The sequence below is a fragment of the Halichoerus grypus genome, chromosome 5, assembly GCF_964656455.1.
Source record: "Halichoerus grypus chromosome 5, mHalGry1.hap1.1, whole genome shotgun sequence".
NCBI lineage: Eukaryota > Metazoa > Chordata > Mammalia > Carnivora > Phocidae > Halichoerus > Halichoerus grypus.
In genome coordinates, this window is record NC_135716.1 from 186,025,340 (window position 1) to 186,046,497 (window position 21,158).

The window sequence follows — 21,158 nt, forward strand, 5'->3', positions numbered from 1 at the left end:
TTCTTTGGTTTAAAATCTAACTTGTCTGATATAAGGATTGCCACCCCAGCTTTCTTTTGATGTCCATTAGCATGATAAATGTTTCTGTCCCCCCTCACTTTCAGTCTGGAGGTGTCTTTGGGTCTAAAATGAGTGTCTTGTAGACAGCATATCGATGGGTCTTGCTTTTTTTTTTTTTTTTAAAGATTTTATTTATTTTTATTTATTTGACAGAGAGAGAGAGAGCACATGAGAGGGGGGAGGGTCAGAGGGAGAAGCAGACTCCCTGCTGAGCAGGGAGCCCGATGCGGGACTCGATCCCGGGACTCCAGGACCATGACCTGAGCCGAAGGCAGTCGCTTAACCAACTGAGCCACCCAGGCGCCCGGGTCTTGCTTTTTTTTTAATCCAATTTGATAGCCTGTGTCTTTTGATTGGAGCATTTAGCCCATTTACATTCAGAGTAACTATTGAATGAGATGAATTTATTCATCTCATGCCATCGTATTACCTGTAAAGTCACTATTTCTGTATATTGTCTCTGTTCCTTTCTGGTCTACGTTACTTTGGGGCTCTCTCTTCACTTACAGGATCCCCTTTTATATTTCTTGCAGGGCTCATTTAGTGATCACAAATTCTTTTAGTTTCTCTTTGTCCTGGAAGCTCTTTATCTCTCCTTCTATTCTGAAAGACAGCCTTTCTGGATAAAGTATTTTTGGCTGCATATTTTTCTCGTTTAGTTCCTTGAATATATCATGCCAGTCTTTTCTGGCCTGCCAGGTCTCTGTGGATAGGTCTGCTGCTAACTTTATGTTTCTAGCCATGTAGGTTAAGGACCTCTTGTCCAGAGCTGCTTTCAGGATTTTCTCTTTATCTCTGAAATTTGCAAGCTTCACTATTATATGTCGAGGTGTTGACCTATTTTTATTGATTTTGAGGGGGATTCTCTGTGCCTACTGGACTTGAATGCCTGTTTCCTTCCCCAGATTAGGGAAGTTCTCAGCTATAATTTGCTCCAATATACCTTCTGCCCACTCCCTTTCCTCTTCCTCTGGGACCCCAATGATTCTAATATTGTTCCACTTTATGGTATCACTGATCTCTCGAATCCTCCCCTCGTGATCTAGTACTTGTTTATCTCTCTTTTTCTCAATTTCTTTATTCTCCAACATTTTGTCTTCTGTATCACTGACTCTCTCTTCTGCCTCATTTATCTTAGCAGTTAGAGCCTCCATTTTTTATTGCATCTCAATAATAGCCCTTTTGATTTCAACTTGGTTAGATTTTAGTTCTTTTATTTCTCCAGTAAGGGATTCTCTGGTGTCTTCTATGCTTTTTTCAAGCCCAGCTAGTATCTTTATAATCATTCTGAACTCTAGTTCCAACATCTTACTAAAGTCCATGTTGATTAGGTCCCTGGCAGTCGGTACTGCCTCTTAATCTTTTTTGGGGTGAGTTCTTCCATCTTGTCATTATGTCTTGCAAAAAGTGGTCGCTTTTTTATTTGTAGAATTGCAGCAATTCTTTTCTTAGATCTCTGGTTGAGTTTGCAAGTGTTCAGAATGATTTGATAGCTATCTAGCTGAATTCCAGGGACCAGATGAAATTAGGGTCCCCTGCTCCTCCACCATCTTACCTTTAGAACCCAACATGAGTGGGGATGCTATTTGTCAGTGTGGCGTCATTGCTTCCAGGATTTCACAGGGAATGATTTAGAAAGTGTGCACCCATGCCTCCGTACACTCATGTGTACGACACACACAGATGCATTGAGAGACACATAAACACAAGTTCACACTGAGAGCTCCAGTTCCAGACAAACCACAGTGTGCACCCCCCTCTGTTCCTGACAGGAGCCCAGCTTCCTTTGTCCAGAACTTATTTGCTCGCTGGCTCAGTCCTAGAAGACACAGACCCTTGTCTCGGGATTGCTGCCATTGTGAGAATCCTGCCAACTAACGAGTTTAGTATTTGCTTGCGATTATTTTTTTCTTTAGTCCAAATACCATTCTCCAAAGTTGCAAAACTACCATTCTCCAAAGTAGGTTAGTTTTTCTTTTTCTTGGTGGTTGTTTTATTCATTTGAAATATAATTTTGTTCATTATTTGAGTTTCAGTTGTTTTACAAGTTTGCATTCAACCCTTGTTGATTCAATCTATTAACGTTAAAAAAATAAAACTGCCAGTTATTTTACCAGAAAAAAAATGGGTTTATTTAGGAATAGCAATCTGAGAGTTGCAATCTGAGACCAGCAAGCTACAGCAAAACTGTGCAAGTGCATGGGGCGCCTGGGTGGCTCAGTTGTTGAGCATCTGCCTTCTGCTCAGGTCATGATCCCAGGGTCCTGGGATCGAGCCCCGCATTGGGCTCCCTGCTCAGCAGGAAGCCTGCTTCTCCCTCTCCCACTCCCCCTGCTTGTGTTCCCTCTCTCACTGTGTCTCTCTCTGTCAAATAAATAAAATCTTTAAAAAAAAATCTAAAAAAACAAAGCAAAACAAAACTCTGCAAGTGCAGAGAGCAAAGCAGAGGCCAAAGCAGAGGGGGCTCTTTCCTACAGGAAAGCCAAAGCTGGGAGAGGCTCTCATAAACAAAACCTCCGCTGCATGTGTCTGTTAGCCATTTGTATGTCTTCCTCAGAAAAGTGTCTTTTCATATCTTCTGCCCACTTTGTGACTTGATTATTTGTTTTTTGGGTGTTGAGTTTGAGAAGTTCTTTATAGATCTTGGATACCAGCCCTTTATCTGTAGTGTCATTTGCAAATATCTTCTCCCATTCTGTGGGTTGCCTCTTTGTTTTGTTGACTGTTTCCTTTGCTGTGCAGAAGCTTTTTATCTTGATGAAGTCCCAAAAGTTCATGTTTGCTTTTGTTTCACTAGCTTTTGGAGATGTATCTTGAAAGAAGTTGCTGTGGGTGATGTCAAAGAGGTTACTGCCTATGTTCTCCTCTAGGATTTTTTTTTTTAAGATTTTTATTTATTCATTTGCGAGAGAGACAGAGAGAGAACAAGCAGAGGGAGAGGCAGAGGGAGAGGGAGAAGCAGGCTCCCTGCTGAGCAAGGAGCCCGATGCGGGACTCGATCCCAGGACCCTGGGATCATGACCTGAGCCGAAGGCAGACGCTTAACCATCTGAGCCACCCAGGCTCCCTCTCCTCTAGGATTTTGATGGATTCCTGTCTCACATTGAGGTCTTTCATCCACTTTGAGTTTATCTTTGTGAATGGTGTTAGAGAATGGTCAAGTTTCATTCTTCTGCATGTGGCTGTCCAATTTTCCCAGCACCATTTATTGAAGAGACTATCTTTTTTCCATTGCATGTTTTTTCCTGCTTTGTCAAAGATTATTTGACCATAGAGTTGAGGGTCTATATCTGGGTTCTCTATTCTGTTCCATTGGTCTATATGTCTGTTTTTGTGCCAGTACCATGCTGTCTTGGTGATCACAGCTTTGTAATATAGCTTGAAATCGGGCAACGTGATGCCCCCAGCTTTGTTTTTCTTTTTCAACATTTGCTTGGCGATTCGGGGTCTTTTCTGATTCCATACAAATTTTAGGATTGTTTGTTCCAGCACTTTGAAAAATGTTCATCATCATTAGCCATCAGAGAAATCCAAATCAAAACCACATTGAGATACCACCTTACACCAGTTAGAATGGCAAAAATGGACAGGGAAAGAAACAACAAATGTTGGAGAGGTTGTGGAGAAAGGGGAACCCTCTTACACTGTTGGTGGGAATGCAAGTTGGTACAGCCACTTTGGAAAACAGTGTGGAGGTTCCTCAAAAATTTAAAAATAGAGCTACCCTATGACCCAGCAATTGCACTCCTGGGTATTTACCCCAAAGACACAGATGTAGTGAAAAAAAGGGCCATATGCATCCCAATGTTCATAACAGCAATGTCCGCAATAGCCAAACTGTGGAAAGAGCCGAGATGCCCTTCAACAGATGAATGGATAAAGAAGATGTGGTCCATATATACAATGGAATATTACTCAGCCATCAGAAAGGATGAATACCCAACTTTTACATCAACATGGATGGGACTGGAGATTATGCTAAGTGAAATAAGTCAAGCAGAGAAAGTCTATTATCATATGGTTTCACTTATTTGTGGAACATAAGGAATAGCATGGAGGACATTAGGAGAAGGAAGGGGAAAATGGGGGGGGGGAATTAGAGGGAGAGACGAACCATGAGAGACTATGGACTCTGAGAAACAAATAGGGTTTTAGAGAGGAGGGGGGATTGGTTAGCCCGGTGATGGGTATTAAGGAGGGCACGTACTGCATGGAGCACTGGGTGTTATAGGAAAACAATGGATCGTGGATCACCACATCAAAAACCAATGATGTATGGTGACTAACATAACATAATAAAATTTTTTTTAAAAATCAAAAAAAAAAAAAAAACCTCCACTGCAAACAAACAGTCTGAAACGTAGTGACTTTTCATTGGCTGGGCTGGGACTGTCTCTCATTGGCTGGGCGGAGACGGTCTCTCATTGGCTGGGCTGGGACTGTCTCTCATTGGCTGAGCTGTGATCCTCTCATTGGCTGGGCTGGGACAGTCTCTCATTGGCTGGGCTGTTGCTGGGTAGGAGGAAGCTTTCCTTGCTCCTGCTGGGGTAGTGAAATTACGCGCCACCAGCTGCGAGGTCTGCCTTTCCGTGTAGGGTCTGCCCTTGAGCACCGGTGCGGCCCCTCCTGGCTCCCCCGGGCCTGTCAGCTAAGGGCAGGCTTGGGCAGGGTGCTGGCAGGGCAGGCTGCGAGCACCACCTGCTTCGCGGATGCAGGAGCCTCCTGGGGTCGCTCCTCCCCTCCCACCCCTCCGTGCCGGCCGGCTGCTTGCCTGCTGCCCGGGTCAAGGAGAGTTCTAGGATGTTACCACGAGGGCACTTGCCCACTGTCTGCCACAGCAGGACCTGGAGTTCTGAAGGATGCGTGAGGACGGCCCGGGTGCCGAGTAAGACCTCCTCATGAGAGGCCAGGACGCCCACCAGGACCAGACTGCTCTCCTCCCTCCTGGCCTGTTGGCCCCAGGAGCCGCAGCGCCCGCTCAGCAGGACTCTTGCTGGGTTGCTGGAGGAAGCCTCCCTCCCCCTCCCCTGGGCCCCAGGAGCCCTACCCCTCAGAACCCAGAGCTGCCCGATGGGGCTCAGTGTCCCCCCAGCACTGGAGGGGAAGGGCTCAGGACCCAGCCAGGGACTGAGGGAGCAGGGAGGCGCACTCCAGCAACACTTTCAGTTTCCCCGTGGTTGGGACCCACAGGGTGGCAGCTCCAGGGTCGGGGCTCCTGCAAGGAGATGCCTGCCTTGTCTCCCGCCCACACCAGCTCGGCTGCAGAGAAAGGACCCAGCGGGCTGGCAGGGCGCCCCGAGCTCTGGCCTCCTGCTGGCCAGAGGGAAGGGTGCTGGGAGCAGAAAGAGCTGCTTGCTGATGGACTCAGGATCGCCGGCCTGGGTGGCCCTACTTCACGCCCTCAAAACCCTGGACCAGGGAGGGGCTGGAGGGGATGGGGTGGAAGCAGAAACAGACACAGGTGAAGTGGTCACGAGGAGGAAGGCTGGGGTTTGCCGAGCCTGCGGGGTAGGCAGCCACTGAGGGCTCAGGGCTCCGAGGGCGGCAGGAGAAGGGAGGGCAGGGTGGGGAAGGGCTTGCAAAGGCTGGGAGGTGGGCCTGGCAGGCTCAGGGTGGGGCTGTGGGTTGAGGCCCTTGGGGCGGGGAGCAGCCTGCCCCATCCTGCCCCATGACTTCCCTCCAGAAACCTCTAACCAGTTCACTCCCGGATTGGCGAAGAGGGGCCACGTCTCAGGAACACAAAATAAATGCACTGATTAAAGAGCCCGCAGATGCCACGGTCAGGGTTGTGTGACGTGGGCAGTGTGCACACAGTGGGTTCGTGCTGATGCTAAGGACCCACCCCTCTGTCCCCAACCCCGTGTCGCCTCCCCCCACCCCCACCCCCATATTCCTGAGCTCCTGGCGGAGGCTCTGGGCTGGTCTCTGGAATCCTTTGGGCATCTCCTCCGTGGCCGTGTTAAAACCCTTGGATCTGTGTTTCTCAAAAAAAAGGCTCCTGATAGAATGGGGGCGGGAGATATGCAGAAGGACTCAAAAGGGCTAAAATGTGGTGAGGGCTCGGAGCCGAGTCACTGAATGTGCTGTTTGTAAAAATGTGTTTTGGGGGATGTTACATGTTGAATTCTACGGTGCTTTCAAAGGTCAGGAAATGCCTGTGATGTGACTAGCGCCTCACTAGCACCTTCTGGGCCGGACTTTAAGTGTCCTTCTTGGTGAGCCTGGCTGTCAGCATGCACGGTGACCCCAAGGGCACCACGCCGGGCACGCTGGTCCAGGTACACCGAGATGTCGCGGTGGTCCTCACTGCCCAGCCTCACGCTGTTCAGACACTGGGATGAGGCGTTGTGGTGGCCGCAGTGGCCGTGGGCAAGCAAGACAGTGACGTATGTGGACTTGGTGGTCACCCTCAGGTGGGACCCTCTGGGGGCGCTTTGGGCAGATGTGCTTTGGGCTGATGGGTGATGGTTGGAGCGGCCGCATCTAACACTGGGAACATTGTTTGAAGGGAGATGGCACTGTGAGCCTATCCTGGACGTGACCCCTTCCCAAGGCCCTGGCCAGGGACAAGCCGCTCCTGTGAACAGCCCAGTGGTTTTGATGGAGAATGTCTTAGAAGCCAGCGTGTGGGCCTGCTATGCTCATTGTCACTGGGATGTCGCTGGGTTGAGTATTCTCAGGGACAGAGTAGGAACTGTGGCTCAGAAACGAGTCGAAGGGCGTCTTGTAAGACAAATCTGGGACCGTGTGAGCCCCCAGAATTATGACAGTAACGTATTAGAATGCACTGTTGAAATAGGAAGCGTGAGGCACCGCGTGACGGGCTAAAGGGCGCAGGGAAGCTCTTCCGTCCACGGATGCTGACTCGCCAGCACGCCGAGAAGGGGGGGCATCACACCACCGACTGGAAACCCTCAAAACTCGCTATTCAGGCAAAACTCATCAGTGGGTGGAAGTTTCAGGAGAAACAGGATATTCACACACTCTCAAAGCATCTGTAAAGTATACTTTTTAATGAAAAATTAAAAAACAATTTTGATTTGTTGAGCAAACCAATCCCATTTAGAAATCATTCCTGACAGTCATTCATATCATGCTGCATTTGTGGTCCGTCCCGTGTCGCCTCAGCCATGAGGTAGGTGCTAGCAGGCCCATCCTACAGATGGACAAGCTGAGGCTCCGAGGGTTGGGGGGTGAGCAAGGCTCGAAGCCAAGAGAGGCTTATGACCATGTCCTCAGGAGGACAGCACAGAGGTGAGCAGAGGGCTCTGGGCCCCTCATGAAATGGACGGGAGATGTGTGGGCTCCCCAAGGCCCCCTGAGCAGTGGCCAGTCTTCCTGTGCTGGGTAGAGTGTGAAGCAAGCCCAGAGTCGGTCCACGTTCTGCCGCTGGGGGCCTGGCAGCTTCTGGCAGGCACAACCCAAGATGGCTCAGACATCTGCCTCCTGGAGCCATCGGTCGTGAGCGGGTCATTCCCTCCCGGGGACACGGGCTCTGTCTCCTCCGTAGCCACCGTGGTGACATCCGGTGGGGCCCCCGGGACCTGGATGGACAGACCCAGCATCCCCTTCTGTGATGTGACTAGCGCCTCACTAGCGCCTTCTGGGCTGGAATTTAAGTGTCTTTCTTGGTGAGCCTGCCCGCCCTGTGTCCAGCCGGGGGGCCTTATAGTGCTCAGGGTCACTGGGTTTCTGAGGGGAGGACTGGGGCCTCCCTTCCTGAGTTGGCTTGGCCTTACACTAAGGACTCAGGGCCCTCCGAGAACTGGGACCCCCACCCGCCCAACAGCATCATCTCCAGTGTGTCAGGGGCGGGTGGGAATGGTCAGTAATACCTGGTGAAATAATGTCGCTTTGGTGGGTCCCCCTGCAAAACAGAGACACTGTCACAGTGACGGGGGCTGGAGGGACCCGAGCTCCCGGCTTCTCCCGCTGTGGCTTTCCCTGCGAGAAGGACCCTCTGGGGGACAGGCCAAACCCATGTGGACAAGACTCCTTGCTGGACTTGTCCAGCAGAGGGCCCAGGACGTGGGCCAACATGGGGCACCTCCTGCCCGAGTCTCCAGCTGCCAAACCCTGTCCCTAACTCACTCCAGTGATGGTCATCCAGGAAAAGGGAGTGAGCGCTTCACAGAGGAGGGTCCCCTACCCCTCAGGGAGCAGGTGCCCCAGAATCGCTCAGATCCTGGGACCCCGAGACCTGCCTGCAGCCTGGGGGCCCCGGTGTGAGGACCCAGGACACATTAGCTGACAGTAGCCCCAGAAGGTGGGCGACCGTCCCCATCTGGACTGCTTTGCTGAGTGCCTGCTCCCTGACGGGCACACCCGGGGCTCCCCAAAGGCCAGAGCTGGGTCTACAGAGCTGGGGCCTGGCCCAGATGTGGAGCCCACAGCAGGCAGGTCAGTGGGCAGGGGCGGAATGGATGAATGCTATGTGGCCTCGCGGGGGCACTCGGCCTCGCCCGTGGCAGGCCTGCTGCTGCCCCTCCAACCCCCTCCCCATGCTCCCCCACTCTGTCTACAGCCTGCCCGGTGCTTCTCTGCCCTGAGGGCAGACGGGGACTCGGGGTCCGTGGTCGGGAGTGAGCATGGGGGCGGCAGGGGGCTCCCGGAGCAGGGGGCCCTGTCCTCCCATCCCTCCGCCCCTGGTGATCCCATGACATCAGGACTCCCGCTCAGTGGGAAGCCCACATCCCCAGGCCGGCACAGCCCCCCTGAGAGGAGCCGAGGAGTCCTGGAGATGCTCCTGCCGGCTGCCTCCCCACCTTAGAGAGAGAGAGTGGGGAGATGCCACTGCTGGGCCCGGAGCCCCGATGGGACCCAGCACCATGCTCACCAGGTGACCGTCTCTTTTTCATCCTCACCCCGAGGATTGTGAGGACACAGAGCCCCACTATGACAAGACTGCTCACAAAAACGTAAAGGCCCCAGGATGAACACGTGACATCTGAGCTGCTGGTCCCAGGGTCGGCTTGTGTCTGGAAAGGGCCGCTACACCTAGGAGAGAGCAGTGGGGAGGGCCCGGAGCAGCTCGGGCACAGGGCTTGGTGCTCAGAGCCCGGAGGGTCCGCGGCACAGCGAGCGCGGCAGGGCGGGCGGCCGCCCACAGCCCCTGCTCCGGTGGCTCCGGGCCGGGGGGGAGCTCGGGTCTGGCCTCCTTTCAGGCCTCACCGCTATGGGCAGACGGAGGGAGGGAAGGAAGAGGTGGGTAAACAGGGATGCCCAGGGAGAGGGGCGGGGATGGGGTCCAAGGAGACAGGGCGGAGAGAGCCCTGGTCAGGGGGACGCAACCTCAGAGCCAGTGTGGCAGACAGAGGGACAACCTGGGAGAGGCAGGATGGTGGAAGAGAGAACCTGTTCCCTCCCCCCGACATCGGCCACATCTGGTCACCCCAGGCTCCCCCCAGGACCCGGGGATGGGCATTCGGGGGATTCCGTCACAGAAAGAACAAGGTCCTCACTTTGAGAAACTCCCTGACAGCCTTCCCCTGACTCCAGATTCACTGGGAGCCCCCCACAGCCCTGGCATCTGGGGACACCCCAGAGCCACAGGGGCCCCGGGAATCGGGCACCAGCTCCCTCCAGATCTGCCCCAGGAGAGAAGATCCAGCCTTGGCCTCCAAGAAGCTCGCATCAGCTACCGAGATAGGGGGTGTGAGCCACGGGGTCCGGCAGCTTCTCTCCTGGAGGCCGGCACATGATGGGGAGCAGCAGGGGGGATCCCTGGAGTTTCCACTGGAGGAGGGCCCTTATCTGCCAGGGGAGCATGGAGGAGCCCCTCCTGGGGACGTGGGGCTGAGACCACCCCAGGATCACCTACGTGCTCCAGGGCTGACACTCCTCCAGGGTCCCACTGGCCGAGAAGGTCCCGGGAGGGCAGTCTTCACACACCCTGTCGTGCCACTCGGTGCCTGAGAAATGAGAGGGCCAGGCAGAGGGGAGCAGGGGCCCAGGCCAGGAGGGAAGCTGGGTCTGGGGTCTGTCTCTTAAGGGGGTGCCGCTCAGCTCTGCCGCTGAGTAGAGACCAGGGGGTCGGGGCACCCAGGGTCTGCGGCTCACCTCTGGCCCGCACCCTCTGGCCAGGTGGGCAGGGCGTATGCGGACGGCACTCGGCGCAGTCGTCCCCATCCTCACTGACGCAGAAGTGGCCCTGGTCACAGACGCACACAGTGTTCTCTTTTCGGGAGCACTTCTGCCTGGTCACCAGGCCCATGGCTGGGACCCAAGAGAAGGAGCTGAGAGCAGCCATACGGGCTGCCATGGCCAGTGCTGAGCGCCCCGTCCCAGGAGGAGACCAAGCAGAGGCCTGGACAGCAGCTGCAGGCCTCTGGGCTCCTGCCGGGGGTCTGGGGACGGGTTGGTGACCGGCCCCCCAGCCCAGCTTTGCAGCCTGGTGTGTGTGTCTGGGTCCAGCTGTGCTCCTGCCTGAGGACCCGGCCAAGTGCATGCCCTGCCCAGCCCGGACTCGGGCCTGCTCCCGCTGGGCACAGGGTATGTCCCTCGGGGCTCTGAGGGACCTGAGCCACAGCACCAGGGGCTGGAAAAGGAGGAGGGGCCAGCTGTCAGGAGGGTGGTAGAAGGGTGTCCTCAGGAGGGGAGCTGACTGGTGGGGAAACGGCCTTGTCCCCGCGGGGCCCACACAGGAAGCAAGAACCACAGTCAGCCATGGGGCAGTCCCTGAAGGCAGGTCCCAGCCCTAGGCCACCCACACCTGAAGCGGCCGCACCTCGGGCAGGGTCCCACGCTGCAAGCAGGCGAGGCAGAGGGCAGCGAGGGAACAGTGAGAGCCCCCTGCCTGAGCTGGCAGTGGGGGCGGGGCCGTGCTGGGCCTGGGCTCACCCCCGAGCCCCTGCTGAGCAACAGCCTCGTCTGCCATCGGCACCTCAACCTCAGCCCGATGAAACAGGTGCTTTCTTCAGGGCATCGAGGATCTGTGGGTGAGCCCGAGGCTCCAAGCCCTCACCCCCACCTGGCCGGACCCAAAAGCACTGCGGCCTTCTCCTGGGTCCTGCTTTTCCTCCTGGGGTCCCTCCACCCCAGACCACCTGGCAGGAAGAAGGCGAGGGTCCGAGTGCTGGGCCACGAGTAGGGGCCCTCAGGGGTGTGGTGTGGGGGCTGCGGTCCTGAGACCCTGCACACTGTGGGTGGACAAGGTCCAGTCCCCCAGGCCCGTGCCCCGCGGCAGCAGGACGTGGGGCCCGAGCGGGATGGCGGCTGCGGCCAGGGCCCTTACCTGGGTCGCACACTCGGCAGTGCAGACACTCGCTCAGGCCGTTGAGGTGGGCCGTGTAGGTCCCGGGCTCACAGGGAACACACAGCGTGCCAGTCAGCTCCCCACAGGCCTCCTTCACCCGGTAACCTGCGCCCAGCGCGGCTGTGTCACTCAGGCCTGGGGAGGGCCCTGTGGGCGCTCACCCAGCCTGCTGCCTGGAAGCCCCCAGCAGGCAGGACACCCCCCAGACACTGAAAGGCACCTGAGCTGTCCCCCACACTGCACACGTGTCAGCTGCCTCTCACCAGGGAGCCAGCTCTGGCGGGGGGCCGGGGGGAGTGGGAACGTCCTGGTGCATGGGGGCCTGACTGTACCCCATGCCGGCCCTGGGCCCCAGCTTCTGGCCATAAATGGGCCGGCTGGGTCCCCAGGCCACATCCCTGTGCACTGCAGCTGTGAGGGTCTTGGGAGGAAGAGTCAAAGCTGGGTGGGAGGCGCTCAGCCCTCCCCTGTTTGTGCTCCTGCCCCCGGGGGGTTCAGATGGCCCCAGGGGGTGGAGCATGAGCTGAGGTACGGGCCCCAGGCAGGGAAGGGGTGGGTCCCTCCAGGAATGCACCTACCTGGGCTGCACTTGGGACAGCATTCGGACCCTACTGGATACTCTTCCTCTTTGCACGGGGCCATGGCCAGGGCACAGGGGAGGGACCCCAGGAGGAGCAGGTACAGGGCCTGCAGGAGACAGGGTCCGCATGGAGGAGAGCAGTTGCCAGGGCGGCCCCTGGGGCCTCAGGCTCACCCTCTGTGAAATGGGGCAGCAACAGCCCTTGGGGAACCGCAGGGTCAGAGCAGGGATGGCTGGAGGGGTCAGCGGCCCGGCAGGGGACACACGTGGCTCTGGGCCTGGGGGTGAGGGGGGCTATCCGGGGAACCCAGTTCCAGTGTGGGAGGAGCAACGGCCTGGGCCAGCAGCCCGCCCAGCAGGGTCATGGAGCCGCCCTCTGTGCACAAGGAGTTCATCTCATCAACTATCAGCCAGGCTGCAGGTGGAGGGTGGAGGAGATGGGTGGGGTTCCCTGACCAACTGCTTTCCAAGAGCAGCCTCCTGCCGTGGGGGCTGGCCTGTGGGCCCTGAAAAGGGTGGCAGGGGAAGGGTGTCCGCAGAGGAGAGGAGCATTTCCGCGGCTGGTGGGTATGGCTTCCTGCCACTCTGCTCCCCCATGCTGTGGGATCAGGGGACTGGGTGCCAGGGGCTGCGTCAGCCCAGAGGGACAGTGCTGGGGGACAAAAGCCCATGTGAGACAGGAAGTGGATATGGCCCAGGGCAGAGTCCGCAGAGAGGGCAGGAGCACACCCAGGGCCCAGGACTGGGGACACCAGGGAGCCCTGGGACACAGACACGCAGACACACACAGGCTCGGGGGACTCACCTGGCTCAGGGCATCAGCCTTGGGTGTCAGGCTCCAGGGGGGCGGCTCCCAGCCTCGAAGAGGCTCCATGTCCCTCTTCAGGACCCCTCATTCCCCAGCCGCTGTCCCAGGACCCCCGCCAGCAGGTCGAGCTCACGCTCAACCCGGAACCTGCCTTCTCTAAAAGGAAAGGGAAAGAGAAACTGTCTGTGGCCCAATGGGGGAGGCTATTCCGATGGGAACTTGGCCTCAGTTCCGTCTCCCAATATCTGCCGTTGTGGGAGCCAGGCTGCCAGGGGCCAGGACCCCACAGGACCCCACAGTGACGGGCGGGAGAGGGGTGCGGGGCCCGCTGCGCGGGAGGCAGGAGCCGCCCAGCAAAGCAGAAGTGCTCCTCGAGGGGAGGGGAGGGGTATGCAAAGGCGGGAGGCGGGACCACACAGACAGCCTGGGCTCCTGCCGCCTGCCCCGCTAAGTTCTGGCTGAGCAAGCTCTCCTGGCCTCTCCCCTGTCCCTCAGCAGCACCCCCCGACTTTCCTCTAGAGCCGGGTGCCCCCCCAGATTCGTGCACCTGCATTTCCCCTGCCGCTCGGACACCCGGGGAGCCACCCAGCGGCTTCCCTCCAGCACCAAGGCCACAAGGAGCCCTCCTGGTTTCCTGCTCCCTGTCACAGCGTCGGCTGAAGCAGGGTGACCGTCCCCCCAAAGGAACCCCATCCCCCACGCAGTGCCCTCTGTCTGGGATTGGGGAGGGCTGGTTTCCACCTACACATTCCTGAGCACAGCTCTGCAGAGGGGTCTCTCCCCAGACCGCTGGAGGCTGGGGAGGGGAGCACCCTCAGTCCCCCCCGCCACCCATGGTGGGAGTGAGGGAGGGGGTGACACTTTGCCTTCCCTGAGCCCCACCCATTGGGTCCACACCCCACCTGTCCCTGGGAGGGGGCTGGGCCGGTTAATTCTCGCTCCCATTTCACAGATGGGACAACGGGCTCAGAAAGCAGCAGGGTCTGGCCCAGGGTCTCTGGGGTGCGAACTGTGCTCAGACCCAAGCCCTAATCTCCCCATCCAGAAGGGGCCCCCCAACCCGGGCTTCCCAACACCACCGCTGTGCGCAGAGCTGGTGGCCCCGTGGGCAGCTTAGGGCTGGGGGACCCCTGCATGCCTGGTGCCCTGGCGCAGGCTGGGGGCTGGTGAGAGACAGCACAGCCCTGCTGGCGCCTCAAGTGGGAAGTGTCCTGGGGCGTCTCCCCCGGAGCCCCATGGCCCCCACGTCACATTTCAGCCCCGGGGCTCATGTGATGGGCATGGCACCCTCTGACTTCCCTCTCAGCAGACCCATCCCGACCCTGATGTGCGTGTCCAGCTCCAAGGGCCCCGGGCACGTTCCCATCAGACCCCGAGGTCCAGCCCTCACCAGACCCAGGAACCACCCCCTTCAGTGAGCTGATCCCTGGTCACCCAGCCCAGATTGACCTCGAGTCCCTTCCTTGTCCTGACTTTGGCACCACTGGCCCTGGGGTCACTACCTAATCCCACTTCCGGGGGACACCGAGGAGGACAGCCTGGGTGCCAGGGAAGGAAGCAGGCAGGGGTGAATCACAGGGCTGGAGTGGGGGCTGCCCAGCACTCAGAAGCGCTCTGACCACCGTCCCCAGGATGACCAGCCCAGCCTCCGGGGCAGGAGAGGGGTCAGGCCGGACCCAGGGGCTTGGGAGCCCCCACGAGACCCCCGTGAGCACGGGCCATGCCCCCACACCTGAGGGCCTGTCAGAGGGAGCCCCCACCCAGGACGGTCACCATGGTTTCCCCTCATTGTCACCAGGAACACAAGAGGACGGCTGCCCTCTGCCTTTCTCATTTCCACATGGTCACTGGATGTCATTTGACAAATCATTGAACAGATGAAGTCCAACGTGGGTGTGTGGCCCCGTTACCAAGTCTGACTCTGTAAGGGATGCGCCCTGGCCTGAGGAGATGTGCCCGATTCCCCACTCGCTCATCCATCCGAGCAGCACTTACGGGGCAGCTTCGTGTCCCGTGCGTGGCCGCTGGCTAATGTCGCCTGCAGGTCCTGCCGGGACCCTTCCTGGGAACCTTCTCTCTGCTGCATGGTCCGGGCCCAGCGAGGCTGGGGCGCAGGGGGTCTGCAGGATAGTCAAGACGCCCGTCCTGGGGGCACTGGGTTGAACTAGCTGAGTAGGGCGACCCTCGCAGATGGTCTGGACCCGCCCCTCCTTGCTCAAAGAGGCCAGGGGGCGTGCCTGATGCTCTTGGGGCCTGCCGGCTCTTGCCCAGCCAGCCGAGGCCGACCCCATGCCCGCTGGGAGGGAAGAGGCCTCGTGAGCACCTCCGGTCCTCCTGAACAATGAGCAGCGTCCCGGAGCGAGGCGTGCAGGGGGACGCAGTCCTGTGGGACTCTGACCTGGGACTCGGCCTGTGGGTGAGACCCCACCTCTGCAATGGGCGTGCTGATGCCCACCCACTCGGAGAGGCTGGGGCTCCGGGGGGTGGGTGCGGGGGAGCCCCAGGGGCGGCGGCTGCTCTCTCCTCTCATCACCCAGTCAAAGCCCCAGGCCCACTCCCAGGCCTCAGTTGCCTTTGTAAAGTAAGTCACCGAGGGCACCAGTGGGCCCGTTGCTTTGTCATTGTCCCCCAGCTGCCCAGCCACCTCGCGGCTCTGCGGGGCTGGGCCTGGGGTGGCCGACGGGTTTCCTCCTTTGCCCGCAGCTTGCTTTAGGCTCCAGCACCAGGAGCACTGGAGGGAGATGCTAAGGACGCAGGAGAGGAGTCCTTGACCTCGTGCTCCTCCTTCTGGGGCTGTCCCGGAAATAGGCTGCCTCCCTCGTGGGGGCCTAGCCCCCTCCTCACAGAACCAGCCCTGGCCTCTGGGGGCTGCACTCCTGGGTCCTGGAGCTGCGGGTGGTCCCGGATTCCTCCTTCCCTGGTGGGCTGTGTGGCCTCCTTCCTCCTTCTGCTCTTCCTGCCTTCAATACCGGGGCCATGTGTGCCGTCTGACCCCTGTGCGGGGCCTGCCGCTCCGGCCACCCCAGGGCGACCATCGTCCCCCAGGTCCACCAGCCCGGCCCCATGGACACCAGGGTCCTGAGGCAGGATGGGGTCGGGCCGGACCCAGGGGCTTGGGAGCCCCCATGAGACCCCCAGCAGTACCGGCCCTGTCCCCACACCAGCAGCCCATGTCAGACGGTGCCCGCACCCTGCCGCACATGTGTGCTTATACCCTCCTGCCTAAGGGGGGTGTCCAATGAAGGGGAAGGGCCGCCCTCTCTGCACCCTCCACTCAGCCCTCACCTGCATTGGGAAGTATTCTAGAATGTTCTAGGAACGCCAGCAGCACACAGGTGTCTCAGAGCACACTCAGGGACCCAAGGCAGGGTGTGGGGGTGCCAACACCCCCTCTGCCTCCTGCCACACCCCCACTGACTTCCAACTCCTGCCATGCTCCTCCTGATGGAGGTGGCTAAGGGTCCCACTGGCCAGGACTGGCCAGCAGCCACCTCGCGGTCACTACCTAATTCCATTTCCCAGGGACCCTGGACAGGAGATCCTGGGCACCAGGGGAAGTGACAGGGCAGGAGTACCTGATTCATCATTGAGGAGGTGAGACAGAAGGAGGAGGCTGGCGACAGGGCCCTCCACCCCCACCAGGTGTCCCCCTTGCTGGCCGTCACCTGCTGGGTGTGGCCCTCCCCTTTCTCAGTGCTGGGCCTCCAGAAATCAGCATGTCTGAGGCTCCCTGCGGTCCTGCACCCCATCTTCCCTGGTGGGTGAAGTGAGCCCATACCCTGGGGCCTCTCCTCCCACAGCCCCATGTGACCTGGGCCCTGGGACGCCCCCAACTCTCCTGACTCGGCTCGAGTTGTACCCAGAGATCCACAGGGCTCAAGCTGGGTGCCTTACCGTGAGGTATCCCACCGCCTCCCTGTGACCTCCCGGTCAAGACAGTGCACAGGGACTCTGGGAATCCCCCGGTCACATTTCCCCTTTCTTCTTGAGACAGATTTCCAGGGTCTTGAGGGGTAGGAGAGAGATGGTGATGGCTTGAGCCAGACCTCGGAGAGCGGGAGCGGGGGTACCCTGAGACCCCGCTGCAGGGGCGTGCCCTCCTCTCCTCTGCACTCGGGCTAGCCTCAGCTCCCCCTGCTCTGTGTGAGCTCCAGGCTGGACAGTGGGTTCAGAGGCAAAGCGGCCTGGTCCTCGCCCTCCTGGGGCTCCAGGTCTAAGGAGGGAGCCACATCTAAAAGCCAGAGATAAGTCATGTGGTGGGCACCTGCTTAGTGAGGGAGGCAGGTGCCAGGTGGGACGAAGGATGCAGAGGAGCCCGGGGGGGGGACCAGGTGGGAAAGGGTATCTCTGAGAAAGAACGTAGGTTGAGCGATGCGGACGGGCAGTGCCTGGCGTCCATTCTTGGTGAGGCGGGGGGCTGGCACAGTGGCCGAGGCCCGCTCCTGCAGGGCGACCGTGCAAGCTTCAGGCTGGTGTGGAGGGTGGAGTGGGCGGACAGGAGGCGGACGAGCAGGCTCCAGGGGTGGGCCAGGTGGGAGGCGTGAGAGGCAGGGGGCAGGCTGCAGAGGGGGAGGGTGGGGCTCTAGAGGGGCCACGGGCGATGCCTGGAGGTCGGAAGCCTGCAGGAGGCGGCTCCTACTGTCACCGTGGAGGGGACGGTGGGCGGAGCGGACCCCACTGCATGGCCTCATGCCCGTGGCAGAGGGGAAGGATGCGGGGCTGAGGGTCAGAGGAGGGCCAGAGGGTGTGCGGGGAGCCTGGGGGCTTCCCAGAGGTTGAGGGGCCGGCTCCTGGGAGCAGAACTGGGGGATGGTCTCCCCCAGGCTCCAGACCAGGGCATCAGTCGCTGACCCCCATCTCCCGGGCCTCCCAGGCCTGGCGTGTGCCAGCCCCTCACCAGCTCCTCCCCAGCCATGGGAAGTCTGCTCCTCCCACCCAAAACCCGGAGCCTGGAGGCCAGAGTGCTCCCCGCCCCGGCGTGCTGCTCCCCCGGCGCTGCTCCCCCCCCCCCGCGTGCTGCTCCCCCCCACGTGCTGCTCCCCCCGTGCTGTTCCCCCCTCCATGCTGCTCCCCCCGTGTGCTGTCCCCCCCGTGTGCTGTCCCCCCGTGCTGCTCCCCGCCCCCGTGCTCCCCCCCGTGCTGCGCCCCCCCGCCGTGCTGTCCCCCCCCGTGCTGCTCCCCCCTGTGCTGTTCCCCCCTCCATGCTGCTCCCCCCCGTGCTGCTCCACCCGTGTGCTGTCCCCCCTCCATGCTGCTCCCCCCCCCCCGTGCTGCTCCCCCCGTGTTCCCCCTCCGTGCTGCTCCCCCCCCCGCGCTGTCCCCCCGTGCTGCTCTGCCCATGCTGCTCCCCCCGTGCTGTTCCCCCCTCCATGCTGCTTCCCCCCGTGCTCCCCCCTTTGCTGTCCCCCGTGCTGCTCCCCCCTGCTGCCCCCGTGCTGTTCCCCCCACCATGCTGCTCCCCCCCTGTTCTGTTCCCGCCCCCCGTGCTGCTCCCCCCCCGTGCTGCTCCCCCCTGTGCTGTTCCCCCCTCCATGCTGCTCCCCCCCGTGCTCCCCCCTTTGCTGTCCCCCGTGCTGCTCCCCGTGCTGTTCCCCCCACCATGCTGCTCCCCCCCTGTTCTGTTCCCGCCCCCCGTGCTGCTCCCCCCGTGCTGCTCCCCCCTGCTGCCCCCCGTGCTGTTCCCCCCACCATGCTGCTCCCCCCCTGTTCTGTTCCCGCCCCCCCGTGCTGCTCCCCCCATGCTGCTCCCCCCTCCGTGCTCCCCCCTCCGTGCTGCCGCCCCCGTGCTGCTCCCCCCATCCCACCTGCTGCTCCCCCCGTGATACTCCCCCTGCGTGCTGCCCCCCATGCTCCCCCCCGTGCTGCTCCCCCCCACCGCGTGCTCCCCCCCCACGGGCCGGCCCCTTCCGGGCTTGGGGAGCAGGCTCAGGAACATTCCACACCACCCCCAGCCCTCTCTCCACGGCCCGGCAGCAGCTGGGGCACATTTCCAGCTACAAATCGAGCCGCGTCTGCCCCTCCCCCCACTCTCTGGGGCCTCGTGCCTGCGGCTGGGGGCGGGGTGCTTACACAACACACATCTGTTTCTCCGGGTTCTGGAACTGGAAGTCCGAGATCAGGGGGCCTCTCTCCTTGGATCACAGACGCTGCCACTGTGCTGCGTCCCCCACAGCCTTCCTCTGTGCACACACGGGGAGAGAGGTCTCAGGTGTCTCCTCCTCTGGTTGGTTTTTGAGCTGGCCCCACGCCCAGCCTGTAGCCCAGGGCAGGTCTTGAACCCGAGACCCGAGATCAAGACCTGAGCTGAGATCAAGAGTTGGACACTTAGCTGACTGAGCCGCCCAGGCCACCCTCCTCCTCTTCGGGGCAGCAGTCCTGTGGGATCAGGCCCCCCGTATGATGTCATGTAGCCCTATTTACCTCCTAGAAGCCCTGTCTCCGGGTGCAGCCGCGTCAGGAGTCAGACCTTGCACGCGTGAATCTGGGGGCACACGATCCAGGGCGACCTCCCACCAGAAGGTGGGCTCCTGAGGACCAGGAGCTCCGTCCCCGGTCACTGCTGTGTCCCCAGCAGCAGGCACACAGCGCAGGCCCCCTGGGACACATGAGGTGGGAGAAGCCTGGCATCTGTGGAAAGCTGGGGCTTGGGGTTCTCTGGGTGAATCCAGTGATGTCACAGCGTGTCAGCTTCAACAAGGACGCAGACCAGGTGTGCACTCAGACGAAACAGAACCACGTCAGGCCCCCGAGCCACCAGCTCACCCTGCGGCTTCTCACACACACGGCCTCTGCCTCGCTCCGTCCGCTTACGACGCAGGCCAGGAGTGTTAGTATCAGTTCATCGGACACGTAGGTCGTCGGGGCCGGGGTCCCCAGCAAGAAAACAGGGCGCCGGGACAGCTGAGACAAAACCGTACGAGCATCCGTTTACAGCTTAGACAAGACCACGACAGCTTCCTGTCCAGCAGCCTCTGCAGGAGCGACATTTACAACACATCCCGAAACAAAACTACTAACCATGAAACCTCGGTCACTGTCGCAGGTTGGGGCAGGTAGTCTCCCAGAGGTCAGCCCACAAGACCAGCAGCACGTGAACGATAACCCCATAGGTGGAGGGCATGACCCAACCCTGATTGGCACGCCTTAGCGGCCAATCCTCAGGGGGCCCACTCTCGGGATGCTCAGGATAGTTCCTCGAAAGAGCTTATAAAAACCCCTAGGGGCTCCTGGGGGGCTCAGTCGGTGAAGCGTCTGCCGTCTGCCTTCAGCTCAGGTCGTGATCCCAGGGTCTCCGGCGGTCCTGGGATGGGGTTGGGCTCCTCAGGGGAGTCTGCTTCTCCCTCTCCCCGTCCCTCTGCTCGTGCTCTCTCTCGCTTTCGCTCAAATAGATGAATGGGATCTTTAAAAAATTAAATAAATAAAAAATAAAACCCCTAAATTTGAAAGCCAAAATGGCAACCTTCTCGGGTCCCCTTCCTTTCCGGGAGCTTTGCACTATGTCAATAAACTTTGCTCTGCCACTCTTCGTCTGGTCCACCTCTTCATTCTTTGAAGCAGCGTGACCACGAGCTGCGGGCACTAAGGGGACAAAAGTCCTATAACATTAAGACGCCCGGTCACGGATTTCCCAGCTCCTAGCCGCACTCAGGGCACACACAGCCCCAATCCCCCGACACACCCCAAACCCCATGCAAGCTGCCACCTACCGCCGCCCACGGTGCCCCCGGGAGCATTCCCGTGCCGTCACGGGCAATCCCCTACCCTCACGGCGTGGGCAAGTGCCCAGGTGCCCGACTGCAGGGAGTGGGCAATGTTTGCGTTCTTCAGATAGGGTCACCGCACGGGGAACAAAGCGCTCTTTCTCAGGCGAATGCTGATCACCTGGAGGTAACTCTGGGAGGCCGAAGTGCCAAAGGATCCCGACACCCACACACACAGGCCTCCACACGGTGCACACGCACACAGCCCAGCCAGGAGGACCTATGATGTGCCTTGAATAAATCCTGCCCGCGTGCCCTGTTTCCCTGCCTCCTGAAAAAAGCCAGGCATCCTTCTGCTGGGGGCGTGGGGAAGGCTCTGACCAAGGACTAACTTCCCCTTTCTGCTTTATTCTCCTCTACCTTGTATGGGTTTTTTTACAACAGCGTGTTTCACTTTTACAAGAAAAAGTCTGATGGAGAGATGTGTTGACATTCATTGCTGGTGAGGGCTGGGCCGCCGGGCCAGCCCCAGGGGAACCCACGGGTTCCCCAGAAGGCAGTCTGCCGGGCAGTCAGGACGGTTCCTGTCTGCTGCACACCCAACTCCCCACCCCACTGGCCCGTCCCCCCGCCCCCCGCGCTCCAGCCCTCAGCCCTGGACTAGGGGTTTGGAAGTGAATGAGGGCCAGCGCCGGCCCGGAGGGATGGCCTCTGGGGCCTGCACACCGGTGTTCATGACGGCCGGAGGGAGGAAGC

The 21,158-nt window shown here is 59.7% G+C and overlaps 1 protein-coding gene across 6 annotated transcripts; it reads right to left on the reverse strand.

Moving 5' to 3' along the window:
• Window positions 1-7,053: 7,053 nt before the first annotated feature.
• Window positions 7,054-19,699, reverse strand: TNFRSF14 (TNF receptor superfamily member 14). Of its 6 annotated transcripts, XM_078073883.1 has the most exons (11): window positions 19,123-19,699; window positions 18,772-18,881; window positions 14,698-16,707; window positions 12,700-12,858; window positions 11,893-12,001; window positions 11,294-11,419; window positions 10,120-10,275; window positions 9,881-9,971; window positions 8,897-9,057; window positions 7,896-8,004; window positions 7,054-7,604 (listed from the first exon to the last, which is right to left on the reverse strand). In XM_078073883.1, exons 4-11 carry the CDS (start codon window positions 12,766-12,768, stop codon window positions 7,217-7,219), a joined length of 1,209 nt encoding a protein of 402 aa, XP_077930009.1. In that variant the 5' UTR covers window positions 12,769-12,858; window positions 14,698-16,707; window positions 18,772-18,881; window positions 19,123-19,699; the 3' UTR covers window positions 7,054-7,216. The 6 variants fall into 6 exon arrangements, with proteins under 6 accessions (XP_077930009.1, XP_077930010.1, XP_077930011.1 ...); XM_078073884.1 differs by lacking the exon at window positions 14,698-16,707; XM_078073885.1 differs by lacking the exons at window positions 14,698-16,707; window positions 18,772-18,881; window positions 19,123-19,699 and having other exon boundaries at window positions 7,054-7,668; window positions 12,700-13,077.
• Between the last annotated feature and the right edge of the window lie 1,459 nt (window positions 19,700-21,158).

Coding starts and splice junctions, on each gene's coding strand:
- TNFRSF14 (XM_078073884.1), bottom strand. CDS start 12,768: ATGGAGCCTCTTCGAGGCTGGGAGCCGCCCCCCTGGAGCCTGACACCC. Junction 11,420..11,892: donor CTGTCCCAAGTGCAGCCCAG/GTAGGTGCATTC, acceptor CGCTGGGCGCAG/GTTACCGGGTGAAGGAGGCC. Junction 7,605..7,895: donor AAGCGACATTATTTCACCAG/GTATTACTGACC, acceptor CTGTCCATCCAG/GTCCCGGGGGCCCCACCGGA.